Source organism: Nothoprocta perdicaria, unplaced genomic scaffold, assembly GCF_003342845.1.
Source record: "Nothoprocta perdicaria isolate Ctin4 unplaced genomic scaffold, notPer1 scaffold_50, whole genome shotgun sequence".
Classification (NCBI taxonomy): Eukaryota; Metazoa; Chordata; class Aves; order Tinamiformes; family Tinamidae; genus Nothoprocta; species Nothoprocta perdicaria.
The window spans coordinates 2,309,436-2,329,343 of NW_020455755.1; the positions used below are offsets into that span (position 1 = coordinate 2,309,436).

The 19,908-nt window shown below is 37.0% G+C and overlaps 1 protein-coding gene and 2 long non-coding RNA genes across 3 annotated transcripts in view; all 3 read right to left on the reverse strand.

The window, feature by feature from the left end:
• The window catches only part of MED13 (mediator complex subunit 13), a 48,088-nt gene extending 47,345 nt beyond the window's left edge, over nt 1-743 (reverse strand). The window contains exon 1 of the mRNA XM_026047893.1: nt 4-743. Within this exon, the coding sequence (XP_025903678.1) occupies nt 4-743 (740 nt within the window). The remainder of the gene's footprint in view (nt 1-3) is intronic.
• A 1,802-nt stretch (nt 744-2,545) lies between these two features.
• Nucleotides 2,546-7,427, reverse strand: LOC112954532. The gene is made up of 3 exons (XR_003250747.1): nt 7,298-7,427; nt 3,943-3,997; nt 2,546-2,707 (listed from the first exon to the last, which is right to left on the reverse strand). It is a non-coding gene; the product is annotated as an uncharacterized LOC112954532 (long non-coding RNA).
• A 1,754-nt stretch (nt 7,428-9,181) lies between these two features.
• LOC112954533 lies at nt 9,182-19,700 on the reverse strand. Its single transcript, XR_003250748.1, has 3 exons — nt 19,660-19,700; nt 17,262-17,320; nt 9,182-9,379 (listed from the first exon to the last, which is right to left on the reverse strand). It is a non-coding gene; the product is annotated as an uncharacterized LOC112954533 (long non-coding RNA).
• Nucleotides 19,701-19,908: the final 208 nt, after the last annotated feature.

Genomic DNA, 19,908 nt, shown 5'->3' on the forward strand with positions numbered 1-19,908 from the left:
CACGGATCCCGGCCCCGCCGCCGAGACGGAGCGGGCGGGTGGGGGGACAGGACGCGGCGGCCGCCGCCGCTGCTCTGGCGGAGTCGGTGCCCCGGAGCCCCCGCTGGCGGCTCTCGTCCTCCTCGCTCTCCCTCAGCGGTGCCTCTGTCGGCGGCTGCCCGGCCGCGGCATCGTGCTCGGGCCCTCAGCGCGGCTCCCCCATGTCGCGTCGCGGCCGCTGCGGGCGGGGGGGAGGAGGGAAGGCGGGGGAGGGGGGGGCGCTTCTTCTCCCGTTTAATTCCGAGCCCCTTTTTCTTTAATGGCGGCCACAGGGACGAGAGCCGGGGCCCCCCTGCCGCGCTCCCATTGGCCGCCGCGCCGTCACGTGGGGCCCGCCCCGCCATGGCCGCCGCCGCCGCCGGCGGCTGCAGCGGCGCCGCCTCCYGGCCGATGGCGGCGCTAGAGAGCGCGGCGCGTTGCTCGTTGGGACGCCGCCATCTAGCGGCCGCGCCGCGCGGATGACYGCCCAACGGCCTGCCGGTTCGAGACCCGCCTGGGCCGCCAGGCCCCGCGCTTCCCCCGCGGCGCCGGGCCCGAGGTGGCCGCGCTGTCCCGGGACAAAGTCCGAGCAGCGGCTGCTTCGCTCGCCTATGAGCGCGGAAACTCTTATCGCTCGGTATCGCCTTGGCACGGGGCACCACAACGGGACCCTGTGCCCGCGGGAGGCCCCTACGCCTCATAACCCCTGTAGGGAACACATCCATCCTCCCACATGCAAGTTTTCATTATATATTTTTATACATATCTATATAGCATGGTCCACTATCTGTACCAGAGGCAGTTCCTTTGTTACTATACCTAAGCTTTGCAGGAGGGCTTCAAGATACTGCAGAATTAAGATGCTAGTGGGACGAGGCAACAGCTATTTTTAATAAATATTTTGAAAGGACACTTGTAAACCCTCTCCCATTATATACTAATTTTCTATTGTGCTAAAGGCAGTATCTTCCCTGTAAAATTTTACAATATTAGAGGTAGAATGTTTCRTTTGCCAAATTAATTAGGTATAAATATAAACCTAGGTAAAGTACCTAACATAAAAGAAAAAGAAATATATAAAGTAAGGCAAAATACACTTAAATGTTTTGGTTAACATGACATTCGCATTAAAACATGATATGTTCATGCAAGAGCAGCATATTGCATCACAGCTATGCAACATGATGATGTTTCAAAGGCCCTGCAAATTATTCCAGGACTCATGCACCAGATGAGTGGCAACCTCCTGCAAATGCCTTGATAGAGTGGGAGGAAAGAAGGACGCTCTATAAATACATCTATATGATGAGTAGAAACAATAAAAGAGGGTAGATATTTTCACCAAGACAAACTTTGAAGATTTACTCACACCAAGACTATTTTTGCACACCAGTGTAGGCAAGCAAGATTTTTCTTTTTATCTAAATAGAAGTGGAGTATTTTTAACACAGGAGATTCATTCCCTCACTGCTCCTGTAAAAGCAGCAGCTGGGCCCGGAGCGGGATGCGGGGGGAGGGCAGCGCGCAACCCCAGCCCCTTCCCGAGTGGAACAGATGGTTTTCTCCATGGTGACTGGAGATGGGGACCGGGCCAGGAGGATTTGCTCTGCGGCAGCCTCCGAACCTCTTCTCCACACTGCTGTGGGCGCCAAGATGCACACAGGAGACCCGGGAAGTTTCCGTGTTCCGCTTTGGGTGCTAGCGGGATCATCTCCGTGTGTGCATGGAGCGTTGCTGGCAGGGTTGTTAGGTCACATCTCCCCAAGGAGAAACCCAACACTTAGAGGGAAATAAAGTAAGCAGCACTTGGCATTAATACACCAGAATGGGTATGGTTTTCCTCCGAAAGAGGCAGCATTCTTTGGAAAAAACAGGACTTGGTAGAGGGAAGGGAAAGCCAGCAAGATAACTCATTGTGGGCTAAAGACGTAACAAATGTAAACTTGCATTTTGCCATTGATTCCAGGATGGCACCAAATTTTCACTAGCTGAGAGCCTATTTCTCTTGCCTGAAATAGCACAGTTCAATGTCTGGATCAGAGGGTTAATCAAGCATCAAACATTGGTTTTAGCACTGATTCACTGAACAGTTTTGAGGAACTCAGCCTCTGTATCTCAGTCTACTTATTTGTAAAACGCATTCTGAGGCCCTGTTCATTAGTGCTTACATGCTACATCTACAGAGGACCAAAGGACAGTCAAGAGCAGAACATCATTCTTTTCCAAAACGTAATTAGAGGAGAAAGAATCAAGATAATATTGACAAAAGAGGAAACTAATACATCAACTAGAAAATTTAAGTCTTTCCCTTCCATGTTGCAGCTGAAGTACAGAAGCAGTAAGTCACCAACTTTCCTCACTGCAGAAACTGTATTAAATAACATTAAGACACAGTGAATAATAATCCTGTCTCTCCATGATAAATTTTGAATCTTGTGGCATAGGTTTTCTTTGGTTACTACTGCAGGTGCTATCTCGGAAATAAAAGAGAGGCTCCTTAAAAAGAGAGAAAGGCAGATAAAAAAAAAAAAGTGAAAAAAATGGCATTATGGCATTGAAAATATGCCATTTTCTACATACGTTCTTATACAGTTCTCATCACTGCAACTTCCAGAAGTGCATTAAGCTGCATAATTAGCATCTGTCACATGCAGCCTTTTCCTCCTCTCTTCCTCTCCCCAGAGGGAAACTGCATGAAGAAATTTTAACATAATTGTTAGTATATTCACTATGCAGTGCATTCATGTTAGGAAAGGAACAGTCAAATAAGTTTGTGCTTGTTCTTAGGTTCACCTTAGTATAATATAAACTTTATGAGTTAAGAAAATGCTACTGATACAATTTAAAAATTAACTAGTCCCTGGAAGTATAAGATAATAGTAGGGGCAGGAGAGAGATGATCATTGCATCAGATTTAAGGGAATTGGAAGGAGCTGGGCAGTTAACACTGTAGTTACTTCTCCTGGTATTACATTCYTGCACTTTTACTCCAGGTCATCCAAAAATGTAGCCAAGAATAGTTAGGGATAGATAATTTTCCCTTTTAGGTAAAAGTATATAACCTTTGACAGGAATTACGGTATTTTGAGAAAACACCATCACAAAAGGGAAGACTTTACATACAGTTTGCATTTCTAAATTATTCTTGTTTATATTGCTTTTTCATTCACATTAAAAGATAAATCCCTGTTGAATATGAAAAATCAATAGTCTACAGCATCTCCTAGTGAATCTCTCTATGGACAACYTTAAAAGAAAATGACACCTTTCAGAAGTAAAGGCTACAAAGGAAGAAATTCAACTTAAGGACAACAGTACATGAAGAACAATGGCTTTCCTCAGCCTTTGATTTCCGTTCTCTCCTAATTTTTCAAAGCATGTATTTTCTACTTTATTATTTTGACAAAAATAGAGATTATAGGATTGAACATATTGCCAGAGACCTGTGGTATGAACTGCAGATGAGTGCTTAAACTTCAGCTACAAACGTGGTAATTATTGTAATTGGTTCATGTGAAGCAAATATATCATGCAGTATAGAGTTCAAATTCATGCCAGTCAGTCTCCAGTTGGCACAGGCTGCTCTAGCAGGAGGATATAGAGGTCTCAGCAGGACTTATTATTGGCAACTGTTCGGCAGTTCTCTTCTCCAAGTGGTTTCAAGGGACTTGGGGTGGGAAGAAAGATAATTTTTAACAAATTAAACTACCTAAAAATGGCCAGATGCCCAGAGCCACCTAGTCAGCATTAGACACTACTACCAAACCATTTTTAAAAAGATTAAAATGTATAAAATGTAAAGAAATGTCTACTAAGCTTTACCAATATGATCAAGTCACCACAAAGTTACCAGAACTTGTACTATACACAATGCTACATGTTTGTGTATAAATGTCGAGCATAACATGTGTACAGAATACTTACAATATGTGTGAATTTCTGTAAACAAGCAGCTCAAGTTACTGGGATCCAAGTATTCCTACAAGGACAAGTCATATAGTTTCAAAAAATTAGAAGACCATTTAATTTATAATTTAAAATAACAACAACGAAATTCCCATAGGACAAAAGATCACGGTGACTGCAGGTTGTTTTTTTCCCCACCCTTTAGTATTTATCTTATCAAATTTTTAAGGTGACCTTAATTGTGGTGATAATTAGGACTGCCTACATAATTCAGATTTTTTTTTTTAAATGGAAGAATCTGTTCTGCACCATCCTGATGTTCAGCTGCTTTGCTTAGATACTGCAGGAATGTCTTTTTTTTCTTCTTTTTYCCCCCCCAAATGGTGAATATGTCATTTTTAGCAGAGATCTCTAATAGATAATTTGAGTTTAATAYGTGGCAATAAAAAGAGGAATATGAGAATTCCTGCTCTCTTTAGTGTCAGTTTTGGTTAAGACGTATGAATGCACATGAATAGTCTTGTCAGGATCTCTGGGGCTACTGACATTCAAGATCTAACATATTATTACTTCTGGCCAGAACATYAGCTGCTATGCAGCAAGGAGAAGAAAAAAAGATAGGACCACTCCTTAATCTGATAGGAAATTTGTGCATTTCTCTGCTTGGAAATCTGCAAACAGAACTTTTCTGCCCTGAAAAATACTGTATCTGCTTTCTCCCTGTGATAATTTTGTTAAAATAAAATCATTTTAATTTAAGCTTCAGTGTATATCAAAACTGGGATATGAACTCCAAGGAAAGGTTTATTTACCAGAAGCAAAAAAAAAAAAAAAAAACAACTTACAATATACTTATGGCTGACTGTAGAGAAAATATACTCTAGATTTTTCTGTTATTGATAATGTTGTCAAACAAATTGATATTTGATATATATTTAAAAAGCACTGACAATTAATAAGTATGCTTGTCTTTTGAAATTTGAGGTAACAAATACCTTCCATTTATACTGCAACAAAAGAGAATATTCTCTACTTTGCTACTGAGACTACCTTTCGTCCCCCATCCGCGAGTTACAGCTCATCAGACAAAGGAACTGATCTATTTGGTGCAATAAATGATGGCAGAACTTTATGCATTTGAAGTGCAACAGATGGTCTTCTAAGAAGTGCATAATGACTGGCAGACACTGCACTTCGTTAGAGTGGCTTGGAATGTCTTCAGTAATTACACAGCGAGTGCTTTGGGGGGGAACCCTGTCATCTCTAGAATTCTTTCCACATAAATAGTGACGATTTCCTTCCTCAGATACTAACAAACTGTATCATTGACAGACAAACTAGCCAGTTAACTGGGAAAGGAAGCATCTTTGGCCCCCACAAGACTATTTGGAATGAGGCTCCAAAAATGTCACCTGAGAAAAGACACACACACACAAAGCATATAGAAACATGCTTGGGCATAAAGCTGTAAAACTATTAATCCACAACAAATACTATATGGAATCGTAATTTATAGAAAAGAGGAAACTTCAAAACAAAGTCCTTTACATTTTCAGAAACTGGGAGGTAACAGATCCAGAAAAAAATGTAAAGAAAAAAAAAAAAAAAAAAGGAAAAATAAAAGCCCCAAAGAGTCAATTACTGGATAATGACACCCTTCTTTCAGGAAATTAAAGGACACTACTAATGACTTTCAAGAGTCCTCTTCAGCATGAATCACTGAGCTACAGTTCTTCAGGGTAAAGCTTTCTGGGACGGTGACAAAGTCTTCCCATTTTCATAAGAAAAGTTACACTACAAGTCAGCAGTTAAGTAACAGTTATCATAAGAAAGAAGAGTAGTACTGAGCTGCTGATCTTCACTATCATAATATGAGTTAGAAAATTTTCTTTCCCTTCCCTCCAACCCTTCAGTCCCTCTGTTCCTCATAATTCTGGAATTAGTCTTTTCTATTATAAAATCTTTCCCACCAAATTCATCCTGTGTAAAATTTTATATGGCACCATAAACACAACCAAAACGTGTCCTTTAACAATGTAACTTAAATGTTGATGGAATCATAACTGCATTACTCCCTCTCCAATTAGCAGCAGCTTTCTTTATGTTTGCTTATGAAGCGTAAACTGTTCGCTTGTCACTACAAAGACTTTCTGTAGAGGACTTAAAAAAACAGCCACAGCAATTAAAATGACAACAACAGAGGTGGATTGGTCACATTATGACAGAAAATATCCAGCTGTTTCTTTCCAGCAAAAGGACACTAACTATCTTTAATGCAATGCACAAATTTTGCCACTCTTCCTAATGCTGATGCCTATTCTGGCCCATGTAAATGTTTCCCATAAAAGAACACAAATATAGAACTAAATCAAACCTCAAAGGCTGATTTATTTTCCTTGGTCCGGATTATCCTTCATCCCATTCACTCCAATGAATTTTTTTCCCCGCTAGAAGAATAGATACTCCATTCTGTGTGAAATCCTCTAAAATCTAAGCAAAATTGACCAATTCGAGTCATTCAAAAGCAGTTAAGACAAAAGTATTCTGATAGGGTGAGGATAAGTAAATTAGATTTTAAAATTATTTACTTTGGTTGTGCTGGAAACATTCAAAGAGTTAATTAATACCATAAGTCTCACCCAAGCTATTACTTATAAAACATTAACCTCTGTTACAATCACATCTGTCTGCCTGTGCTGCTGACTCCTGCCTGTTCTGTATCGCAACAGTAATAACATAGGAGTTATTCGTAACACATGTAGGAAATTTTTATTACTTTAAGCATACAATTAAATAATTTARAAAAAGATTTTAAAAGTGTATGTTTCAGGTTAGCTTTTTTCATTAGAATATAGTGACTCAACATCTGAAAYGATAGGATAGGTTTGATTACTAATACAGCAAGGACAGTGAGAAGCAAAGCTCATCAATAGTATCAGCCAATTAGGGWGAAAAATACACATGTAGAAACCACCTACAAACAGATTATTAGGAAAAGCTGATGGCAGAATTATCCAGAAGAAATTCATGTCTGTTTCTTTTCTGTTTCTTTTCTTCAGTCTTTGCTTGTGTTCTCAATATAACAATCACAGCAAGAACTACACAACATAATTCATCCATGCATTGTATTTTGCACATCAAATTAGGTTGATTAACCATTATGTTTTAGGCAAATAGAGGAATGCAGAAAACATGTCAGCTTTTATACACAGAATATATGTTATACGTAGARTATATGAGAACTTCATTCTTTGCTTTACATTTAATAGAGCAGCAGATAATGAGATCAATCATTATGTTGTAGAAAAATAAAATCATTTGTGAGCTTAGAAGTATCTCTAGCTCCTTATCTATTAGGTGAATTAGAACTTACAGGTAGCTCATAAAACTTGCTTTCTGACCAGTGGTTGTGTCTAGAGCAATTGCTGTAAGTGAGGAAGGGTGCAATGTCTTCTCCTTTGACCTTCAGCCTCCTTCATAAGTGGTAGACTTACAGACTCTTTTTTTTTTTTCCTGCAAAATACAGAGAAGAAAAAGGAGAAAAATAGAGAGAATATTTAAAGAAAAACAAACAAAATACCGCTTATTCCCTGAACACCCAGAATTCATATTCAGACCTCATGCCTTTACACTGTAAATTAGATGAAATATTTGCAGACTATAATGTTACCCTTCTGTATGTATTATCTCATAGAATTGTTTGACAACATGCATCTTTTTCTTTGGGAGTGGCTCGACGAGTTTACTTGCATTAGGAAATATATAAGTTGCTTAATTTGAAACTTTGCAAATTAGACAGCAATGACAAATACTTTCATGCAATAGCATATGCAGGACTCTACCCCCTCCACAGTTCTGTGGGCACAATAACTACCATTTTGCACTGACAGCCACAAGGCACATAAGACTGACAGAAGTTCTGAAATCAGCAGGTATGACAAACCAATAATAAATCCCGAGCAATAAAARAGTATGTTCAAGCAATATCTCATAAAAATGACTCTTTACAGATGTTTGCATTTAATACAATGGAAAGAATGCTTAGTTCCATCTGGCCAAGCGGTATCAGACACCAATTTACTAAAGACAATGAAAACCAAGCACGGGACTGTTCAATCTCAACAGGTAAATCCCTTGACATTTGGTTGACAAAGTAACCTGAAATTTTGTAAAAATACATTGTTTCATATAATAATTATGCATAGTTTCCTATTCTACAAATATTTTTCTATTCACAAAAAAACAGAGAAGACAGCTCTGCATTCTTTATTTTTTGAAATTAATACTCATTCAYGTAAACAGTCTGTTCTAAAGCACTGGCATTGCTTGTATATGTAGATGACGGGTTAAGGCAAATAGTGGCTTATGAAAATGTATTGGAAGTGTAGAAATGAGACTATCTCTGTGATTTGTTTGCATCATCTTCTAAGTCACCCATAACACGGAGTGTGAAAGTCTGAAATTTTACRGTAACATGCAGGGAAGTAGTAACTATGACTATGTTCATTGTCTTTGCAGGCTAATTAATTCAGATTTGTCTCAGAAGAGGCTGATTACCCATCACTTTGTCGAATGGAAAGTGCTGTAACAACTGCAACAATAAGATGTCTCTATTTCCTCTGAAGTCCTTAACTTTCATATGCTCAAGAACCTAAAACCTTTGAGTCACTTTTTTTCCCCTTAGATATTGAAAACCAATCAGTTTCAGAAGGCATTAAGTACTAGAAATACTATCTACTTTGAAAAACAATGGGCCTTTCTTTTTACCTAAGACTTGCAGGATTCTACGCCAAAACAGAAAGTGGTACAAATGTGTAAGGCTTGAATGTGTGGTCCCACAACTGGAACCATTGCATTTTGCTGGCAAAATGCAAGCAAAACATTAAGTTGCAAGGACACTTTAGAAGTGGAAATGGGATTCTAGCTGGAGGTTGATTTAAATCCCTATGTATTAAGTAAATTGGCACTACTTACTGTCTTATTAGAGAAAAATAACAATTCTATTATCTGACCAATATAAAATGGGGTATTCTTCTTCAGATATCAAAAGCTCCAGCATGTTTAGTCAKATAAGATCTTATATTAAATAAATACATTTCTGGAAGATTGATTGTGGTTTGTAATGTCCTAGGCACATTCTGAATATTAGCATATTTCACAAATGGATAACTTTGCAATGCAATTCCAATAAGGTTGCAAATCTTATTGTTGCAATCTTCCTAGGGGAAGGGCAAAACACTTTTGCTGATGAAAAGACCTAATAGATTCACGAGAGAAACTGATGGAAACTGTCATTGCATTACTGCTCAATACAGATGACTGCATAGCTGCTGCCTCTGGTTGTAATGAAGACAAGCAAAAGGCTGCACAAATGCCAAGAGACTATGGCACGCACAGAGCAGGACATTCCACTGACATATGGGTCCTGGAAACACCGACTTCTGGATTACAGCATCTGGAAGGATAACAGAGAATAAAAGTCTAGCTCTGTGAGGCAAAGCAGGAGCCTATGTCAACATTAATCACATGCTTGCGTTATTACCAAACGGATGTACTTGAACTGAAGGGATAAAAAGGATACTTAAAGAATACGTAGAAGGTATGTGCAAACAGGTCCTGGTTCACTGCTGTTTTGCCTCTTGTGTAATCATGTTCATTGTAGAGGAACATTAGCTGGGAGTAAGAAAACCTTGTTTTGTATTAAAGTAGGGAAAAAACCACATCAGTAAAAGTGATATTGTGAATATACGACCATCCAGTGTATTAAAGAGGCTGGGAAGACAACTTTGACAACACACACAAACAGAACAAAAACAAACAAAACTAATATATGAAAACAATAASTTGTAAGAATTGGAACATAGTAAGCACATTTACCTCTGGAAAAACTTCAGGTAGATCGCTCTCCAGAGGAAAGGCTATAAGATGCCTTTTTTTTTTTTTTGTAAATCTATTTCACCAGTGTAAATTACTATTCTTCTGCATATAAAATGGTCTTCTCCCCTTTTTCACAAGACCAGTAAGGACTGGCTTAAAATAATCCTGTAAGTAGGATTTTATTCCCGTGAGAAATTCCACCCCCCCCCCCCCCAAAATGAGAAAACATTGTCTAAAACTACCAGTACAATTGTATTTCATAACCGCCCTTGCCTAGGCAGTGGTATTGGTTCTTCACTTGTCCAAGTATAAAAATGCACAAACTTTTCTCTATTTCACTAGGAGGAAGAAAAAAAATATATAAACTTTTCTTTGAATATTGTATGTGTCAAAAAAGTCATGGCACACGAGGATAGGAGTAAGGGAGAGGGATAAAGGAGAGGGATAAGACGTCACATCCTACAGACGTCACATAAGACGTCTGTAGGAAAGAGAAAATCCCCCCTCTGTGAGCTGTTGCATGTTGAACAAGAAGGAAGAGGAAAGAGGTTTTGCTGAAGTTGCAAACATTTAAAATTACATAAAAGAATATTTACTAATTAGCTTAGGTGATTCAAACATAATTGGCCATGGGTTCAAACAGCTCCCATGTCAGCCCCATAGATTCAGAGTGAAGGCCTCAATATGAYGTCTGGAAAGGACTAAACAGATAGTTAAAGCAAGATGCTGATGACATCCATTTCCAAAGCTCCTACTTTTTAAGTCCCAGGCTTATATACTCCCTCCAAATGAAACAAGCAACAGAGCTAACTTCCCAATATTAAATCTCTAGGCAGTATGTTATTCATATAGCTTATGTAGATGTCTTTACCCTCTAGAAAAACGAAGTTAAAGAAAAATGGTTCTATCTTTAGGGAACAGTTTAAGTCTCAGGATAACTACATTAGGTAATCTAACTCTATTACTTTGCATCTTACATTTTATTACTAGATTGGTAATAGGAAATTACCAAATAAAATTGGTATTTTACTTGGTAATTTTTTTCCATGGGCCTCGTCTAATATGAAAGATGGTGATCATCAAATTTATTCAAGTTTTCCTGTCAACAACATCATTAACCAAATCCCTCAATTTCAAAGTAAATAAAAGCATCTGGGTTTCTAGCACAGCAAGACTGACTTGCATATTTAAGCCTCATATATAGATGAATTTGCACTGGACCAAATTTGCATATTAATGAAGGACTAATTGCTCTTTGCAGTCAATTTTATGCAAATGAATTTACTTCTCTCAGTACAATTTTCATAATGTTCAGAAAGAACCAAAAATGTAAAACTTTTTAAAAATTACACAACTGTTTGACAATCAAGGAAGAAATATCCTAATGACATCAAACAGCTTTACATTAAAATTGAATATAGTTCATCTTTTATATTGTTGCTTTATTTTAACAGCCTCCCACAAAGAACTGAACAATTCACAGAATAACTCAAATTTTAACAGCTTGTAACAACCTATTATATTATCTTGCTTCCAGCTGGAAGGATGAAACTTGAAATTTTAGGGCAAGTTAAGTTTGCTGAACACGAATTTATCTTCTCTCAGTTTTCCTCGTGCTACATGTCAGYTGAGAACTACCCTGCTCCCTGCCACGACTTTAAGCTAGTTTTCACCTTGTTCCCCACTATGAAAAGTGCCAAAGCCCTGTTCAGTCTCTCCATCTGAGCCAAAATTCAACACATGGAGTGAGGTGCCTATGAAAGAAAGACACCAACAAATCCTGAGAGAGAAAAGAAATGGTAAAAATGGAGGGAAAAACATGTATATTCTGATCTAGCTAAAAATAGGAAAATTGGAGGACTTGAGAGAAAGTTCAAGATAAGAAAGATGAAAAATAAAAATGTAACCTATATTTACAAAAATAAAGGAGCAGGAAAGAGCTAGTGGAAGCGTATTAGGAATCTAAACTTGTGTGTATACCCTTCTTCTCTCCTATGACAAAAGTCTTATTTTAACTGTAAAGACTGATAACCTAAATATACATACACATATGTATACATAATCAAATCAATTACAGAAGGCAATTTTAATCAGAAAAGGAATTGCACAGAAATTATAGCTTTAATTGACTTCACAACTTTTCTTTTAAATGGAAGAATACTAGAATGCATACACATGTGAACATGGTTGCAATCTCCATAGCTCGGATTGCATTTGTTGCCTTTCTCTGCAGAAAATCCAAAGAAGCTGCTAGGTTGTCTCTCCTTTCCGCCTTAACCTTGATGTCAGAAGCCACAACAGGTGTAGTTATAAGACTATGGAGTTATATAAATTAATAAAGCAATAATTAAAAAATGAAAAAAAAAATGCATTGCAGCTGCTGATGTATTTTCAACAAGGGAACAAGACTTCAGCTCAACAAAACATACAGGAGGACTTGCTATTAAAAGTTATCTAGAAACAAATTACAGTTCTTTGTTCAGTAGTACTTAGAAGATACAGCTTTTATTCTGCTTTATGAATTCAAAATGTCTTCCAGTTTTGCTGATAGAGGGGAATGGAGGCAAACGCATCCTCCTTTTAACTCACATATATGGCATCTGAAAACCTGCTAGGGACTCTCTCCTTTTTTTCCCTAAAAGATGTCTGCTTCAAGTGATTAATGCTGTGTGAATGTAAACAAAGATAATTATTCAAACAAGAACAAGATGTTCCACCCAAAATGATTAGCTTTTTTCAGGAGATGCCTACTTCTAATCATCAAGAAAGGTTAACCTGACCAGATTTAATTAGCTACTTAATACAATAATAAAGATGCATATATTACTGTCGAAGAAAAGATTGCAGGAGCCAGGCTGAATCCAAACAAAATACCTTGATCAKACACAAAGTCTAAGAAAACACATGAAGTGTTATTACATTATTATATTGGTCATATTGGTCTAAGTTAGCAAGTTTTTGAATCCATTATATAAAATTTTTCAACTGTCTGTGCAGAATTTTGCATAGTTAACAACAATAAATTTAATACTTCATGCCAAGAAACAACATGATAAAATTAACCCAGTAACTTTTCTTAACTCTGTGATTCAAGTACATAGATGAAGTAAATCTGGCTGTTTTTACTGATTATTTGAAGACCTTTTTAATGAAACAAATTGCTATTTCCTTATAATCAAAAAAAAAAAAAAAAAAAAAAAAAAAAAAAAAAAAAAAAAAAAAAAAAAAAAAAAGCCTTGCCACTTTCTTGCAATCATCTCTGCTTATTTAACTTCTGCAAGGCTCCTGAGCAGAGTTCTCACTTTGAATTAAGAGGCAGCTCTCACTGCTTAAGTGTATTTTAATAGCTACTTCTCTCCAGAACAGATGCTTTCAAGTTTCATGTATACCATAAATATAGGGTTTTATGCAAGATTTTATAATATAAAAGGATATATTAGACAAGTGAAAAAAAATGATGCTTATTCTGGAATATTTCCCTAATAATGAAATGAAAGATTTCTAGTAAAATAAAAGAACAGTTTACAAGTATTAAAATATTATATATTAGTTATACTGCACAATATATAACATTTCAAAGAACTTCAGGAAAAACTTATTAGTCTTATGTTTCTTGATAACATGTATTAGCATGTGCTGGCTAAGGGAGTGTATTTGAAAATGTTACCAAATAATAGGTTTTAAAATAAAAGACTGAGCACCAGACCTTTGCTTCCTGAAGACCTCCCCCTGCTTTAGTAAAATTTAAATATCCCTTAAAATAAACAATTCAGTGCAAGCCAATGCACCCAGTACTGATTTATTCTATTCATAAAAAAGTAACAACATAATGGTAAATTCAATCTATTCAATGAAAAGTTTATGAGCCCAAATATATCAAAAGGGCAATGAAAGCTAATATATAGTGATTAAATAACAATCTGTGAGAAAAAGACACACAACTTGCAATTCCATTTTACTGAAATCATAGACTGATAAAAAACAGTCTTTGAATTGTTTTGAAAGAAGCTGCAACTCTTTGCTCTTTTTAACAGTTTGGGTGTTCATAAGGAAAGATTAATTTATCATTAACTATAGTGTATCTCAAAGTTTTCGATTAAAATCTACATTTCTGAGCCTCCTCGCAGCGCTAATATTGCTGAAACAAGACATCAGCTGCAACGCTAGCAATTCTGGAATCCAATGTCATAAACTGTAAAGCAGTTTTGTCCTACTTTAATATTAGTTTAACAATAAAAGAAGAACTTTGATGTTTAATATTTAAAAAGCATAATTATTCCTTCAGAATTAAGTCCAGAAGGACCCTCCATTGATACACAAAGCACAATCACAATGAAGAGAACAAGCTATTTCTAGTCACAAGGCTTTAATTTGCAGGGTCTAGTTTAAATGTTGCTGCAGAGGATGCCACAGAAAATCTTGGAATTTGCTATCCCCAAGGATAGCAAATAGAGGATGATGTCAGTGAGTCCATGCACAGAACCAAACCACAAAATTTAAATACTGCAAAAGTAGAGAACTGTGGGCATTGTGCACTACAGTTGCTCAAAAATCATCAGCAGTTGGCTAGTGTGGTGACCTGTTCTTGAAAACCCAGACRCAAAGATTGCTTGCTTTCATTTCTCTCTCCCCACCCCCCCTTTCTCTTGCAGTACAGATTTGAGCATGCAAAAAAATCTGTTTCGCTTTTCCCTCTCTCCTGCCTTTTCTTGTTTCAGTTGGATTCTATAGGGATGGCTGAAAGCATAGATATTTAGGTTGTGTTGGAGAATACTTACATAAACCCTCACAGGGGGCTGACTGATCACAACATACCTCACTGCAGCAGCCACCCTGCTTATAGGAACCTTATCTACTATAAGATAACCTGCAGGATAAAGATGAGCTATCAATAATCATCTATTTTTAAGTACAGCATCCTATAAATCCTCCTAATTAGTAGACTAGATGACTCCTTTTTAGTCAACAATCCCCAGTCTACTTCCTTATTTATTTTCTTGAATTCAATTATATTTGCCACCTGCTGGCCCAATCACCTAAATGACAGATTCTGGATGTAAGCGGGAAACTGGGCTATAAATAATAATTTCATTATATTTCAATTTAAAATATTGTCTGCACCTATTTTCTCTGCTTTATGAAGAATGTTTATGCCATTTCCTCCTTCTGGGCTCCAGGACTCGGCTTTCCCTTTGGGAGCTGCGGCAGCAGAACCAAGGAGAAATTTGCTCTGCTCCTTATCCTCTGTGACATGAAAAGCTGTGGAGGACAATATTCTTCCTGCTGTTTCCCCATCATGGAACTCTGGAACCCATCTACCATATAAATAAAATGATGTCTTTCTGAAAAGAAAATCTTTCCGAATGAAATCCARTCTTCAGAACACACACCTTGCAGACAACTTGAAACATAAATTCAAATACCTTTTTCTTTTGGTGTAATCTCAAATTTAGCAAACAGCAAATGCATCAAAGACATTCACAGGCTTAGAGATGAAATCATTTAGCAGCAGAATTGCTATCAAACTATAAAAGCACACAGCACTATCAATGTCCGAAAAGAAGGAATGACCAAAGAAATTTGAAATCTGTTTTGGTTCATTTTGTTCTTGGTCCAAGACTCAGTGCCATCTAAAATATTAGGGTTCTGTAGCTCAGGCCTTCAGAGAAATTCACTTTTCCTTCCATCACCTTTTGATGCATAGCTCCCAAACCCATGTCCAAAGACTCATTAGCACACTCTGAAGCCATTACAAGCTACTCAAGGAATATCAAAAACTTGGAAAAGTTCCCCATACGAAACTGAGCCAACCAAACATTGCAATAGACTATAATAATTACACAGTATATACATAAATCCATGCTTCAAACTTTTTAATTCAAGAAACCTTCACCTTGATGTTTCCTCATAGCTAAAAATACATATGAGTACAAGTTATGTTATAGCAACATGTTTCTTTTGCCACTTTATGTCTTTCATTTGGCCTGTGTTCTCCTAGATTTATTTTCACAGACTGCCATAATTTAAAATTTAATGTTACATTAATACCATATAAAACCCATAATTTTATCATACTTATTTTGCAATAAATAGTAATTTGGGGGAGTATGTAAAGCTGCACTGTATACAAATGAAAGCACTAACCCAATAGAAGGTGTAAAGTCAGCTAATGCCCTAATAGAGGAGCCCTGGAGTGAGAAATTGTACGGCATTTTTATGTAGTGTGTGTACATGGAGGAGAACACTGTGCAGCAGGGGAGTTTTGGACATTAATTCTGCAGCTCTACTAAATCTACCGTGTCAGCCTCTGTCTGCAAGCAAACCAGATTAAAGGAAGTGCATTGTCACTGCAGCACTGAAGGCTGAAAAACAATTAACTTGGTGCACTTCAAAAAAAGCTTACTTAGAATTGACATGCATTATGTGTACATGTTAACTAGTCATAGACAAATATCCCTATAAATCGACAATTATTCAACCTATGTAAAGTTTCAAAACTCAGACAAAATAGCAATGAGTTTTACAATTATATTTTAAGATCGTGAAAATTAGGCAGTGATAGAGAACAAGGACTTTATTGTAAACTAAAGGAAAATTAAAAACTCTCTATGTCATGATTTCTCTGGATAATGTCTTATGTCTGTTCCTATGTCTTTCTYTGAATGTAGGATAAAATGTTAGATATTTGAGTGACCCTGAGTAGAATTTGTAAATATTATTTTATCGTAATGATTTCAAATTCTCTTGTCAAAAAGAAAAAAAACACCACAACAAAAAAAACCCTATTGAACTCAAATTTACACAGGGCAAATAGTGTTCAGCTGCTGTTATGACTCTGCTACATTAAAGACATTTAAACAAATATGCCAACTGGTCCACAAGAAGCAAGTTAGTTGTTTTCCATAAGCACTGAACACTGTTGGCTTCACTACAAACTGTGTAGAAGACATTTTGCAGACCCTTTCTGACAAGAGACATAAAGAAATGCCTTCTGTACAGACAAGTTCTGTAMGACAGGATGCCTGATTTGAAAGTCTAGAGAAGTATGCATAAGCACATACACACGTTTGGTGCATCTTTTATATTATAGCTGGGGCTCCTACAGAACTATGATATATTCCATTTACATCTTGGTTATCTATATCTGCTCTCCTTCTAATGCTGTTGTTCTCTCTAGCTCTCTTTCCACTTTCCCGGGGCTAAAGAGGATCTTTTGTTGATCTCCACATGCCCAACCATATGTTCCTTGTCCACAGCCCTTGCTCACAGAGTTGACATCTCCATTTGGTCTTTTCCATTGAGCTTTTGTTAAAATTGTAACTGTAATTATTTAAAAACAAACAAACAAAAACACTCAAGCAGTGTGGTGTGATGAACTCTGCATTAGAATCAGAAATTGCAGAGTGGTAGATGAAACTTTTCGAATTTGTATGCCTAAAGTTACAAATCTAGATCCTTACTGATCCTGAAGCCTGATCTTCACCAGACAACACCAGCTAAGAGGACTTTCAGCATCACTCTGGAAAAGAATAAAAAAAAAAAAAAAAAAAAATTACTTATTTGTGAATTTCTTGCCTAACCTCAGGCAAACAAGTCCTGCAACTTTCACTTTGATCTTGGCACTTCAGTTACCACACTAATAAAAATGAGTCTGTTCACTGGCTAGAGCCTGGATGGCTTTCAGCAAGCTTTTTGTTTATACTTTTGAACTACGATCAATCAGAGAGCTGGCTGAAATTGATGGACAAGACAGTCATTTTCTATTGAAAGAGGGAAGGTGGAAATACCACATTTAGAACCATGCAAACTTAGATGCTTAATTTTTGTAATTCTTCTGGGAAAAAAGTTATATATGAGATTAAGATGGATTTGAATATTCCTACCAGGAATAACTTTTTTAATAAGTAGCAATATTCTCTTCTATTCCCATAAACAGATGTTGTTTTCTTTGACAATTTGAAGGATACAGGAGTGCTACGATTTAGTTCAGAGACTTTAGTTCAACAGAAGATTTGGATCATATGATAAAATGAATCACATAATTCATCCTAGTTTCCAGTTATAAAAATCAAAATCACCACTAAGTTACTCTGCTTGCAAAATATGATTTTGGTAATCTTGTTACATAATGAAAATGTTTTAGATGTCTTAAGACTTCCCAATAAACTAACACATTTCTGTTAACACAAAAACTTTTTTTGTTAGAAATGGATTTTAAAACCCTCCATATTCTTAGCAAGAAACAAGAAATGATACAGATGATCACCAAACTGAACACAAAAAAAAGGAAACATTAACTTTGTGATATGCAAAACAGTGTTATTGACCAGTGAGGTAAATATTGACTAAAGYGAAGCAAATATTTATATACTGATGTTAATGGGACAAATCCTGTTCAAATATGAYGGGCAAGAACTTTTAACAAGAGTTAAAAATTGCCACCCTACTAGAATGTGCACAAACTGATTGAAAAAATGCTTAGAGTAATACCTTAACTAATACTGGTACTAATAGGACCAGCTTCAGTAAAACAGTGTTCASCCCAATTAGCAATGTGTCACAGAAGCCAAAACAAACAAACTCTTTCCCCACTATAAGTAAAAACATTGGCCTAAATTAATAGGCCAATATAACTTCCTAACAGTTCTGTTTTGATTGTGAGTTATGTTAAAAAGAATATTGTTTCTTGAACTTAATATGCTAATATTTACCAGTGAAAATAAATACTAAGGAGAATATTACAAGCAGGTACTGTGGATCAAATATGAATTAAAAAAACTACCTATCTCTTCCTATAAGAGTACTTAGAGTAGATTTCTACTTATATGAGAAGTCATTATTTAATAGGATTAATCACAGAGGGATTCATGTGTTCAGATTGACACTTTAGGCAGAGTGCTCCCCTTCTCCCCCCCCCCCCCCCCAAAAAAAAAGGATTAAAAAAATAAACTTCAAAAGATTATTATTCTACTGGAAATTCTGATACCTTTAAAGAGATCCATTAGCAAATACTAATATCTTACACTGGAGATGATCATCACAGTGCCTAAATACCTTTGCAGCCAGCTCTTCCAAAACCAATTAATATACACCATCTAAAACTATATTTAACGCATTCCTCAGTGTCACTACAAGAAAAGACCAGTTCAGATGGCAGCTTTTGAGCTTCATTCTAATGACCATGGGAATTGCTTGTTCTTGCAGATAAAGAGAGAGGCTGAGCACCCTCCTGTGCAGTGAGCAAAAATTACAACTGCCCTTTGTGGCTCCACTGCCAAATTTTTCTTTCAAGCTTCTACCTATAGAGAGAAGCAAAGACTCGGGAGCTGATTCACCAGTTTTTAAACCTGCTCTTACACCATTTCACTAGAACTACTCTCAGCTTAAAGTGATTTAATAGAAAGCAGCACGCTGCCGTACACAGAGGACTATCAAGAATACTGCAAATTTCAGAGAGGAAGATGATGTAATCACATTATAAAAATACCTGGCTCAACTTGCAAGTCTGCTTGACAAAGCCTACATAATCAAGCTTCAGCAGTGAAATTCAGACTCCTCTGCAGTCATCCTCATTCTCACTTCTGATGTCTGGACAGTTATTTGTCTCCCCATGTGAGATTTACAGGCCTCCTAGGAGGCTAGTCCAAACTAGAGATTGGCAAATTTATTATTGGGTATTACATGACCCAGTGTGTGCAATACCCATGGGAACAGACTTCTGTCTAGACTTCCACACAATAAACTTCTATGCTAGTAGCCTCTGAAATCTTTCTTGTTTCAGGAATTGCCCAGTCTATAGGGCATTAACAGCACCACAAGAACATATCTGTTAAATAACATCACTGCCGAGTTATATACCTTCTAATGAGCTGCAAACTGGAGACAAATCAGCAAGCGGCCTGCATGATCAAACATTATTGATTAATATGTTGCCATGAATTCAGTTTCCATTTCCAAGGTGTTGTAATGAGAAACAGTCTAAGAACAATTCCAACTTCAAATTATATTTGCATTTTAACACATTTATTTTACAAACAAACTGAGCCCAACCAGGCTTTTAGATTTCTCTCCAAATAACGTACAGAAAAGCATTTCCTCGAGTGCTTC